This window comes from Dermochelys coriacea, chromosome 18 (genome assembly GCF_009764565.3).
Source record: "Dermochelys coriacea isolate rDerCor1 chromosome 18, rDerCor1.pri.v4, whole genome shotgun sequence".
Lineage (NCBI taxonomy): Eukaryota > Metazoa > Chordata > Testudines > Dermochelyidae > Dermochelys > Dermochelys coriacea.
This window is the reverse complement of record NC_050085.1, coordinates 19,677,819-19,690,363: the sequence shown is the minus strand read 5'-3', so window position 1 is coordinate 19,690,363 and position 12,545 is coordinate 19,677,819. Positions and strand designations below refer to the sequence as shown.

At 50.3% G+C, this 12,545-nt stretch overlaps 1 protein-coding gene across 3 annotated transcripts in view; it reads right to left on the bottom strand.

The window, feature by feature from the left end:
- Positions 1-12,545, bottom strand: part of ARHGEF16 (Rho guanine nucleotide exchange factor 16) — a 38,173-nt gene that overhangs the window by 12,906 nt on the left and 12,722 nt on the right. For all 3 annotated transcript variants that reach the window (XM_038376885.2, XM_043499842.1, XM_043499843.1), the window contains exons 3-9: positions 11,150-11,201; positions 9,657-9,826; positions 7,247-7,303; positions 6,746-6,906; positions 1,937-2,089; positions 1,029-1,158; positions 4-78 (exon numbers count right to left, since the gene is read on the bottom strand). In XM_038376885.2, the coding sequence (XP_038232813.1) occupies positions 4-78; positions 1,029-1,158; positions 1,937-2,089; positions 6,746-6,906; positions 7,247-7,303; positions 9,657-9,826; positions 11,150-11,201 (798 nt within the window). The remainder of the gene's footprint in view (positions 1-3; positions 79-1,028; positions 1,159-1,936; positions 2,090-6,745; positions 6,907-7,246; positions 7,304-9,656; positions 9,827-11,149; positions 11,202-12,545) is intronic.

Here is a 12,545-nt window from a genome sequence, read left to right as displayed (position 1 = left end):
CACCTTGCTGATGGCTTTCAGGGCTTGAGTGGCAGCTTCATAGGCTGTGCTGTACACGTTGGTTTTCTGACAAACCGTCTAGAAAATGGAGAGAACATTAGAGGATCCTTCCAAAATAAATGTCAATTTAAACTGCTTTGCTCTATTCCCCCACAGGTTCTAGGATGTGGCAAACCCAGGGTCCTCTCCCAGATGGGAGCTCATAACTAGCACATGCAAGTGAGGGAGGGAAGGATGCATGCAACATTGAGGAAATTATAAACAAAACCAGGAGAAGCAATTCTTTTTCTACTTGGAGGCATCTTCTCCACTTGGCCTCTTGGTGTTTCTTGTAGATTCTACATAGGGGCCGTAAAGAAAACAAGGATATTAATATGTTCTCGTCCCTTTGCAGAAACTAGCTGTGTTGAGCAAAGCAAAACTGGCTCTTCCCCACTCCCCTCCCATTCGAGGGTTGCTGGATTCAGGGATTGTACAGAGGTGGTGAATCTTTCAAGGACTGCTCTCTTCCGAGCTTCCTCGTGCACATCACTGCTAGCCCAACCAAGGGAGCTCCGGGCTTTCCCCACTGCATGACCTAGATGCCACACCCTCTGTGCTTTTTTGGGCATTGAACAGAGTCTCAGTTTTGCAGACCATTTCCTGCCCTAGGCCTTTGCACCTCCTCCCTCAGGGGCAAGGCAGCGGCATTAGACTGTGAAAAAAGTACTTCAGGAACCAGGGCAGAGCGATAGGGATGAGAGAGACATCATAAGCCACACAGGGTCATTCCATAGCAGACTGTGCATTGAAGGAAGTAGGGAATAGGGCCAACCAGCATTCTGGGCTGGAGTTCAAGCTCTGGACAAAGATTCAGGTCAGTTTCCGAATCGAACCTCCCTTGCATAGCTATAACACCAGCCAAAGACCGCCAGGAGGCAGGTCTCAAGTACTCTGCTGTGCTAGATTCATGGCAGGGCACAGTGGGTTCAACGCACTCGGTCCCTTTGAAAGGTGCCAGGGAATTCCACTTGCTGGTTCTTACTTACGTCCATAAGCAGGGGGAGGCGTGTTACTCTTTGCATGGGGAGGATGAGGAAGGAGCTCATTGGCAGGCCACCGCACTCTGGCTTCCTCTCAATTTGTTTCAAGGCCTCTTTAAACGTAGCATTCGTGTTTCTAAAATGGGACACAAGGATCCTCCATTAGGCTTATGCTTTCCAGATCCTTTATGTGCTAGAGAAGCTAATGGCCTAGAAATGACGTGGGCTCTCCAGGGTTTCCAACAGATGGTTACAGCACCCAGGGAGACGTTAACAATTGGGACACATGCTTGGTTCAAATAATGCCTGTATTAATCCCCTTGGAGCTTAAGAAAAGGCACTGGAGACACTCAGTCCTCCCCAGGGGTGATTATATCAGTACTGACATCGCAATGGACGACATGACCTTGGCACAAGCCGGAGAAAGCCTGACTGTTTGGAAAACACAGACATCCCAGAGAGAGATCCTCGCTTCCCGGCTGGGGTCAGAGCCTCTCCAGATCCACGAAGGGAATGGATCAACCCCGAAAGCACTTCCCCTCAGGATGTTGATAATTTGTGAGTGGTGAGGACATTCTTGGACGCCCTTCCTCCCCCCTCATTACACCACCTCTGCTCACACAGAACAATCCCAAACAAACAATCATGCTATTGCTAGCTGAAGGTAGGTCCCACAGTCACTGTCCCAACTAGTAGAGCATTGTCCCCACATCTAGCTTTGAACAGCGAGCACACTGCAGCCTGGGGACAGACACAAATTGCTTGAAGAAAGAGACTTCTGAGCTACAAGAGAATTTGCTGTGTGTGACTCAATGGCGGGAGCGCAAAACCCATGGAAAGTCCCACGCGTGGCTCAGCCTGGGTTACTACTGGCTAGCTACAGACCCCAAAGCACTCTGTGCAGCAATACTCACAGAAGCTTCTGTAGCGTCCTTTGCTGGTAGACTTCGTTGGAGCAATAGACAACGTAAGGGTTGAAGCGGTTTGACACGTGATTCTCTAGGATGTCGCTGATGTCAGGGATCAGTATATTTTCCTGGTGCCGCTTCTCCAAATCCTCAAAAAAACTGCCAAGAACAACACATACACAGGGTGATCGGTGGGGTCACAGGAAGCAGACTGTGTGTGTCTGCGTACAGGGATGCTCTCTCACCAAGATCCGCCGGCTCGCCACTTCTTTTGTCTCATAGAACTTCTTACTCATCCCTGGATTCATCTCGCCTCTCCCCATACCAACGACTTTCCATTCAATGGACTTCACTCCCTTATTTAATGTCCTGTGGTCTAGAGACTTTTTCCTATCAGTATTATCAGCTCTTCCCCCCCAGTGCACCTCCTCCTCACAGTTCAGCTCAGGAAAAAAAAACACCTAACTAGGCTAAAATATCTGGTCCAAAAGCCAAGGCCACTTCTGATTAAGTGGGCGATTCACAAACACCTCGTAGAACAGGAGGAGCTGGGTCCACGTGGCTGTGACTACCCTGCACGAGCAAGGGCTTGTCTACATGAAGAAACTGCCCAAAATAGCTATTGTAGAATAGCTCCCCACGTGGATGCTTTGCTCCATGATAGAAGTCCCTTTTTTTTTTCCTAGAGTTAGTTTGCTTCCAAAGTAGAGTAATTATCCTGAAATAAAGTGACTCCTATTCCAGAACAGAGGGTCCACAGAGGGAGCTATTCCAGTATCGCTATTCTGGAATCATTTATCCCATAACAGCTATTCCAGTCACTTACCCTGTGCAGACAAGCCCAAATTCTACCAAGGCAGAGCCAAGTCTGCTCCCCCCAACGCCTGTGTTCCCACCTGCTGACCAGCAAACTCAGACAACATGCAATTCGCGGTAGTGGGTATTGCTGGGAGAGTCTCCATGCCACTAGATTCTCGGCAAGCTGCCGAAGTGTCCTCAGAGAGGGTGCAACATTTGGGCAGACCAAGCTATAAACATCCAGAGAGGACTATGACTCTTCTCCCATGGTTTCTGAGTAGCAGCCGTGTTAGTCTGTATTCGCAAAAAGAAAAGGAGTACTTGTGGCACCTTAGAGACGAACACATTTATTTGAGCATAAGCTTTCGTGAGCTGTAGGTGCCACAAGTACTCCTTTTCTTCTCCCATGCTATCAGAGAGACACCCTGCCTCAGACATCATGCCCCAGCCAGCCTGCAGCACCAGGACTAATTTCTCCATCTACCTGTGTACTATTTTAAGGCAGATCTGCTACCATGACAGCCAGAAAGCTCGGATTAAGACAGGAGGAAATCTACTAGGGAACCAAGATTAACTCTTTCCTTAGAAAGAATTTTAAAAACAAAAAGCCATCCACTCCCAGCAGAGCTGTTAGAAGCTGCCTGCAGGGAGGCATGGAGCTATGCATGTGGTGAGGCCAGCAGGACAGTGTAACTCTAAACCGCCTTTCTATGTTTCAGCCCCAGGGAGGTGCAGCTTCCGGGTGTCAAGCCCACAGAGTCACTTCCCAGAACAAGCAGGTGTCACACGGGGATGTGCGTGCAATCACGGGGGATTTTATATGGGCCTAAAGGAAACAGCAGAATGCTGGGGAGGAGCATATCAGCGTGCTAAGCCGCAATTCTCCTGTTCCCTGCTGAGTCTGCCTCTCCCGCACATGCCTCACCCCGCCATAGGGCGCAGAGAGAGGAAGCTTCCCCAAGTGAAAATCCAGAACTCCTGGCCCAGGAGAGAAGGGAAATCTCAGAGGCCCCCGAAGCACAAAGCCAGCTCAGCACAGCCACATGGCCTGCCAGGCACTATCAGACATCACAGCCAGTAGCACATGAACAGGGAGAGGTGATGAGAGGGGCTTAAGCCTCAGCATCTGAAATTTCCACCAAGGAATAGTTCATGGTCCTAAATATCAGACCTCAATTCACAAAGGGACATTCTCTAGACACGCTCAGAGAAAATCCACAGGAACACATACACACGGTTCAACAGAGAGACAGGCCCGCAGCCCCAGCGTCTGGAATTGAATCTGAAACTCCCCCAAGTTCAGGTGTGGGGTTTGAGTTTGAGCCTCTAGAGGCGTTACGCACACACTGCCCCAATCTTAGAAAGGAATGAGCCATCACCCCTGGCGCTAATGGAACATAACTGGGATTCATTGCCGCACGAGGGCCATTCTTGCTCACATGATCACCAGGTTCGGGTCTGACATTTGGCCACCCAGGACAGGGGAGGCCCTGGCAGGTCTCAGTCTATCCTGATGTATGCGCATGCATGTGTTAATTCAGATCTCCAGAGACCCAGGAGCTCCATATAATGAGCTCTCACTACAGGGCTCTTAGCAGAGAGGGGAGGCTTTGCAATAGGTCATAAAAGAAAGAGCCCCAAGCCAAGAGCACCTGGCCATGCATCACATTACAGTCAGTGAGCATGGACCTCGGGGGAGGAGAGAGCCAGCAAAAAGCTTCCATACGCACAGAGGGCTCTTGGAAAAAAGTTAGGTTCTAACTGACAGAATGATGGATTTCCCTCTGCCCTGGGCAACCCAGCTCGGAGCAGGATGGTCTGCTCTGAGCTTTGCAAATGCCTAGAATTGCTCTGCAGCTGGAGGCAGATCCAGTGCTCAAGGAGAACAAGGGGTCTGTTCTCTCAGCACTGCAAACCAGGGGCCAGGCGAGCTAGTGCAGTATAGGAGAGACAAGAAATCCCTCCTGGCCCATATGCACTGAGGGAAGGGACCTCCCTGAAAGCAAGGTCGGGGGGGGTGGGTGGCACAGATTAGCCCATCCACCAGCTGAATAATTATGTTTAGCTTTTATTATTTTGTTTTAACTGATTATTGCTCAGGAAGGTGAAGCAACAATTTTTTAAATCATAGCAATATTGCTTATGATACAGGTACTCTCCCCTCCCAAGGGCCAAAGGAATCAGCCCCCCCGACTCCTTTCACTGAAGGGGACCCCAAGGCACACAGCAATTAAGTGACTCACCTAATGTCCCAGAGCAAACCAGTGGCAGAGTTGGGATTAGTGCTCCAGAGTTCCTGGTTCTCAGTCCTGTGCATATCCCTCCCCCCACAACAGATTCTTCATGTCAGTTGTTTTAGGAGTAGTTTTATTGCTCCCTCCCTGCCAAAACCCTCTCCAGGCCAGTTCCGACCCTGCTCTCTCACAGGGCAAGCTGTAAGTCAGACATTCACAGAGCACCCATCTGCTGCAGGTCGCGAGCCCCTGGAACGCCCCCAACACAAGCTCCCAGGCCTTGTCAAGTCTTTGGCCCGTGCTTGCCTTTGTTCGTTTTTCACACAGCCCAGCTCGCTGACAGCCGACAAGCTTTAGGTTCAGTGCAAGGCCGGAAAGGTTCATCTCCTCCTCGAGGGCCGAGGCCAAGCCTGCCCTGGTGGGTTACAGATGTAGCCGTTTCGCTTTCAGCAGCCCCTTAGCAAGCTGAGGCAGAACACGCAGCAGCTTGTCGGAAGGCTCCCAGGCAGCCTCTGCTCTACCAGCCAACGTCACGTCTAAACTCGCCCAGGGCTTTGCCATGAGACTCACCTACACCTGCGTCACTGGGCCAGAGACACGAAGGGAGAAGACACCCCACTCAATTTACTTTTACAACTTACAACAAGGCTCTTCTAGGATACAAGGATGAGAATTTGAAACCAGTCAAGGGAGCCCAGTGGAGTCTACGCAGGTTCGAGTGCAGCTTTATCAGAAGGACCTCCCTACCCAAGCACGTGAACTTCACCAGACCACCCGGCAGTGCAGAGCAGCAGCACCAGGAGGCCTTGGACTGCCTAGTTCGAGGAAAGGACCATGTGCTCGTCCCTGTCTGCACAGAGAACTAGCCACATGAACATACAGCGCTAGCTCCCCGGTATGCCAGTCAGGTGGGCTCAGCACCGTGGCACAGGGGCTTAGCAGAGGGGAAGGGGAGGCAGGAGGGTAAATGGTACATTTGCTAACAACAACAGATTACACGCAGACCTATGGCTTGCCCAGCGGCGCCCCCCGGTTGTTCCTTCAACAAAATGAATCGTATTTAAATAGGGAGGACAGCCAACCAGGGGACACAGGGAATTCCCGATCACACAGGGTCTTTAATTCAAGACGTGATGCTTTTCTAAAGCATAAGCCGCAGCTAAGCAGAAGTTATGGGCTGGATGCAGGAATCACAGGGTGAGGGTCTCTGGCCTGGGCAATGCAGGTCAGACTGGATGAACATAATGGCCCCCTCTGGTCTTAACATCTGCGAAAAGTCCTGGTGCCAATTCAGCTATTTCTTGGAGGATGGGGCAAATTCTGATCCCTGCACTCCCCACCAACAGGGACCCCAGGTCTCTCTTGGCCAGGAAGCCTCCCCTCTCTCTTACCCATACAGTGCATGAGCTGCTGCCACCAGGAGTTGAGTTCTTAGACTCCCTGGCGCTCCAGTGTACAGGAGCAGACAGGTATAGGTGAGCCAGGTTGTAACACCACTTGGCCCAGCTGCCCTCCATCTGTACAGAGGGGCAGCCAGGCCAAGGTTCAGTGGTGTTGGGACTAAGCAGTCAGAGCAACACTAGACCGCTCCAGCAGCAGCTGTACTGATTTAGTACAGGACGACTGCTTAAAAGTGGTTGGGGTCAGGCCCCCACAGGGCCTATGGAACTTTAAGCAACTGCAAAAACTGGGTGTGTGCGCGTTTCCTTCTTCCCCTCTCCAGCACCCCGATAGGCACCACTACTGGGTAGATTTTCCCCATGCGCTCCCCTCCAAGATTTACCTTTTGCTGATGCTCAGGATCTCGCCGATGTTGGAGAAGAGGTGATGGTGCTCAGTCTGGGTCATTGTCTCCTTCAGCTCTTCGGATTTCATGAAGTGACACACCAGGATACCCAGGCTGTGCAGGTAGGAGTATTCAGAGGTGATAATCTCAAAGATCGCCTGATCAAGGGGGCACAGGGGGAAAAACAACAATATACCCATGAGGACTGAAACATCTGAGCCTCAATCATCCCACAGACAACGTGAATGAGTGAAGCAACATGATGGCCCATGCAGGACTGTAAGAGGCTAGAGAAACTTACACTGCCACAGTGTCATTCCATGGAGAGGCCAGAAGACCTCAGTCATTGATGTTTGAAACATAGCAATGGTCACCAGCAGTAGGTTCACTAATGCACCCACTAGTGCACCCGAGAAGTCTCTCCTAGGACAAGGCTCCCATTAACCTAACCCCAGGTGACTGACGGAGCCCTCATGTATTCATAACAGCTTCTCTCACCTCTTGCCTTTTGCGTTCCTCTGGGGTTATTTTTTCTAGGATGCCTGCTTCCTGCACCTGAACGACAGAGAAAAATCACGCTGAGTGTGAAGGGCTGTACTGCTCCCAGCACCAAATACAGAGTCCCACATGCAGCCCGGGAAAGATATCACCGATGGTGCACCATTGCCCAAGGCATCCGGCAGGGGCTCTCCCCAGCCTCCTGCATTCTGTGGTCTAAGGATGTAAGAGCCGACATAGCAGGTCAAACACCCAACCTGGCACTTTGCCTCCAGCAGCGAACAACGGATGATTCAAAGGAGGATTAAAATAATTCCCAATGCATGTGGTCAACGGTGGAAAAACTATATCCCGGGACAGATTCTTCCTGACTCTTGCAAATAATCTGATTGCATCGGGAGCATGAGATACAGCTACCCCAACCTTGCAGGGTGCTATGGTAGAGTAGAATGTTTTGGTTTGAGAGTTATCAGGTCACTATTTCCACAACACTCTCAGCCAGAGCAAACACTGAAGCAGGTACTAGCAGTTGCTAAACTGGCCTGCGGGACAGCTTTCAGGTGTTAAACTTCATTACTGGGTCTTACAAGTTTCAGAGTAGCAGCCGTGTTAGTCTGTATTCGCAAAAAAGAAAAGGAGTACTTGTGGCACCTTAGAGACTAACACATTTATTAGAGCATAAGCTTTCGTGAGCTACAGCTCACTTCATCGGATGCATTTGGTGGAAAAAACAGAGGAGAGATTCATACACACACACACAGAGAACATGAAACAATGGGTTTATCATACACACTGTAAGGAGAGTGATCACTTAAGATAAGCCATCACCAGCAGCAGGGGGGGGGAAAGGAGGAAAACCTTTCATGGTGACAAGCAAGGTAGGCTAATTCCAGCAGTTAACAAGAATATCACAAAGTAAAACTATTTCCCCATGGTATTTCTCCCCCCCACCCCCCACTGTTCCTCTGATATTCTTGTTAACTGCTGGAATTAGCCTACCTTGCTTGTCACCATGAAAGGTTTTCCTCCTTTCCCCCCCCCTGCTGCTGGTGATGGCTTATCTTAAGTGATCACTCTCCTTACAGTGTGTATGATAAACCCATTGTTTCATGTTCTCTGTGTGTGTGAGTGTGTGTGTGTGTGTGTGTGTGTGTGTGTGTGTGTGTGTGTAAATCTCTCCTCTGTTTTTTCCACCAAATGCATCTGATGAAGTGAGCTGTAGCTCACGAAAGCTTATGCTCTAATAAATGTGTAAGTCTCTAAGGTGCCACAAGTACTCCTTTTCTTTTTGGGTCTTACAAGTGACTCTCTTGGGAGGCACCTCTTGAGAAGTTTAATAATTGTACTGGGATGGGAATGGGCGGTGAATAACCAAACCATGAAAACAGACCTGTGGCATGGGAGGCAGTGACCCTTGGAGGTCCATATTCTAGTCCAGGCGAACAACGAATCCTGATTTTCATAAAGATTTATACTCTCCTATAGCAGCCTTTACTATTATTGGGAAGTGAAAAAGGCATTTGTTTTTCTCCTGATGTGATTCCTCTATCAAATAAATGAGTTTAGGAAGCTTTTGGGACGGATGGATACACACACACACACACATTGGATTCTGATGTCTATCTGGAATGACAGCCCAGGGACCTGGGCTGATAGCCAATTAGACGCCAATATGGATCTCATCTGCTTTGGCAAGGAAAGTGAAAGAGATTTTTCTTTACTAAACCCTTTGACCCGCAATGAGCTCCTTCTCTGTGAAGGTTTATGAACAGTCACCTTTCCTCCTGCCAGCCACACCCTGAGGCAGCCGCCCCATCCTACAGCTGGGTGTACTCGGGCACTTGCCCATGTTGACAGAGCAAGCCAGGGACAGTCAGGAACACTGACTCTCAAGTCCCCAGTCTCGTGGTGTTAAAACCCCATTTAGTTTGGTTGAAAAAAAAGCAGCCACTACCCCTGTGGGTCACATCCATTTCCTGGCTTAGCAAGATTTACACAGACTCAAAGACAGCTCTGAGCCAAATTTAAAAGAAGTGCTCATAAAACCTCCTCAGCCCCTAGGGAGGTTTGCATGCAGTGAGCTCCAAGTCTGGTTCAAGGAGAGAAAACAGCAACCTTCAACCCAGATACATCTTGCTCTTCTGCGCAACGGATCAAGCTCCTTTCTACACATTAGTACAAGCCCACACCATCTACGCAGCCCTGCTTGCCCCAGCCCCTCCGGCAGCAGGGGCACACACCATGGGATATTGAAAGAGAAGGAAAACCAGAGTCCAGGACTAGAAATCCCTCTGGTACTTTGCCTGGAGTTAGTGGGAGCAGCAGCAGCGGGCTCCCTCTGGCACGCCACAGGGAGGATTCAAGGACAGGACGAAGTGGCAGAGTGCGAGGCAGGGCTCCTGCTCCCTACCTCAGGTAGCTGGCTCCAGGTCACCTGGGCGGGGCGATAGCTTTTCACCACGATTGTGGCAGGAGCGGAATGCTCCTCCAGAACGGAGTCCTCCTCCAGCAAGTCATCGTCTGACTCATGGTTGATGGAGTTCAGCCCTCTCTCACGGATCTCCTGATAGAGCCGGGGCTCTCGAGAGAGGACACGAGCCAGGAAATTACACATGGACTCTGAGAAATCGTTCCCCTTCCACCCAGAGCCCACCTCCCCCACAGCCCTTTCCACAAGGGAAGGGAGAGACCACAGGGACCCTGCATTTGACAGCCTCCGGAAGGCCCCCAGGAGCAGGCTCTCCTCAGCTGGGGCAGGATCCATGGCCAGGCTGGGATGTGGCACAGGGGCAAGGGAGAGTGCCGGGGAGAGGGATGAGATGCAAGTGCTGAATGTAACATGGCCAGGTCAGGGGGCCTCTCTGGCAAATCAGGAGCCTCAAGGCACTTAGAGAAAACATACAAGGGGAGAGTTTTTACAATTACAGGCCTACAACTGCTATGTGCAGAGCTGGAGCTGAGGGGAAATCCAGGCAGGACACACTGCAATAGACAGGTCCTGCTCCCAGGAAACAGGGTCAGGAGCACAAGCAGCAGCTGGGGTCTCAGCTCTTCGTAAACATACCAGACAGAGAGAGAGAGAGAGAGAGAGAGAGAGAGAGAGCGCGCACCACGGAGGTAGTTAATCCTCACATCACCCTCAGCAGGAAGGGCAATGTTGTGGAGTCCATTTTACAGGTGGGGCAATCAAGGCAGAGGGGGCCAGTAGCTTGTCCTGGGCCAGAGGTGGATAATGTCAAACATGGCAATAGCGCTCAGGAGTGCCTGGCTGCATGGTGTGGGCTCAGGGCAAGCCTCTTTCAGAATAATGCTCAGGACCACTGAACACAAGCTCAATGCCGTCTCAGATGAGATTCTGCACCAAGTAATTTAATTATTTCCAGAGTGCCACTGTGATTCCTAGCACTCTGCTGAATAAAGAAAGGCATGTTCCCTGCCCAGGCCAGCTTGCAGTCTAGGTCAACGGTTAAAGGCAAGAGCAGAGGAAGGGGATGAGGTGGACAAGCAGGACGACAGTCAGATGATGCAGTCACACGGGAGGCTGGTGCACACACCTTGGTTGTTACACTCCCCCAATCCCTCAAGCGTGAACGTTCATTGATTTGATACGATCACTGCTTGGGTCAACCCTTCCTGTTTCGAACCCAGGAGTAGCGAGCCCCATCCGCTGGGCAGGCTTGTTTGCATGGCTCATTCCCACAGGGAATGCTCACCCTGGCTGTTCTCTCAGGCTGATCCAAGAGGGCATCTCCCCATGGCTGTGATGACAGGAGGCACCTCTCAGCTGGGAGACATTCACTTACCCTCCCCGACGCCCAGCTGTGGGAACAGTGCCATGAGAGAGAAGGGTGATGCCAGCAACACCAAGGAGTTTGGGAACAGTGGGGGTGCAAAACAACTCACCATCCTTAAAGGAGCCCCCGTGTCTCTGCATCCGCTTCCTCCCGAGCGTTCTCTGCAAGAGTGACAGGAAAGAGTCAATAAGAGACATGGGTAGACAAAGTCGAACCTCATTCTGACAGCTCTGGAATAACAAGCCATTGCTGGAGTCTGATTTCTTCAGGTTCATTTTACAGGGAGCAGGAGATGCTCTATTGACAGCCCTGGGTCCGCCCTTTATCCATCAACTAAGCCAACTGTCTGTGCAATCTCCGCATACACATGCTGTTTCCCTCCCCCTCAACGTCCCCAACCCAGACCTGGAGGGACACACCCCAGGGAGTTCAGTCTTCAGACATCCCATGCAAGCTGCCAACTCTGGAGTAGATACGACACCGGTAAGTGTCCAACAGGGAGTAATTCTGCGCTGACAGGGGAGGGGATGCACTAGTTGAGCAAAAGTCGGTTCCATCTCTAGACCTCTGCCACACTCCACTCCTTTCCCCACAGGTCAGGTAAGTGCTCTTAAGTGGTATCAACTTTTGGCCATTAGCAGAAGTGAACAGCCAGCCCGTTATCAGTCTCGGATGGCTTCCTGACAGAGCAGTTCTATTTCCCACCCCCTTTGTCCTCACCTGGAGGACTATAAACCGGCAAGAGGAAAATCCCAGTTGGTGTCTGGATGAAATGCAAACAGACGCTGAGCTCTGTAGCAAAGTTATCTAATTAGGTCATGTGTGTGGAGAGAAAGGGTGCTTTCTTTAAGTATAGACGTTTCTCATGGCAGAACCCTTTACTTACATAAAGTCCCATCAGGTCATAAGTGGACAGCCATAGAGGGGCATCAATGACAAGGAGGGGCCGAACGATTTTTACTATGGGAAGATACCCAGAAGATGCCTCAACTTACCTACATCACAAGCTAGAAAGAGAAACTCTACTCTGTACCAAAAATAAGGGGCTTGATTCTCCTTTCATGCCAGGGTGTCTCCTTTGCCTTTGGCAGAGTTCCCCCCCCAATTCTGATCTCTGGAAATCCAGTCCAGTGGACCTAAGCGGAGTTATCCAGAATGGGAGCATATTTAAAAAAAAAAAAGTCAGGGGCCAGCTTTGAAAATATTGGGCTAAGTGACTTACTCAGGGTGACACAGCAAATCGGTGGCAGGGCTGGGGATAGAACCGAGGTGTTCTCTCAATCTCGTGGAGTTTGTGTTGGTTTTTTTTAAATTTAGTTCCTTAAAAAAGGAAGTTACCTAACCAGCTAGTAACCTAGTCAATACCATCCTTGTCTGTCAGGAAAAACATGTGAATTCCATTGGTCTTGCTTGCAGATTTGGTTGCTTTTAATAAAAAAAAAAAAAAAAAAAAAAAAAAAGTGAGTGACTCAGCTTTCATCTTGCATTACCTAGTTTTGGGTCAG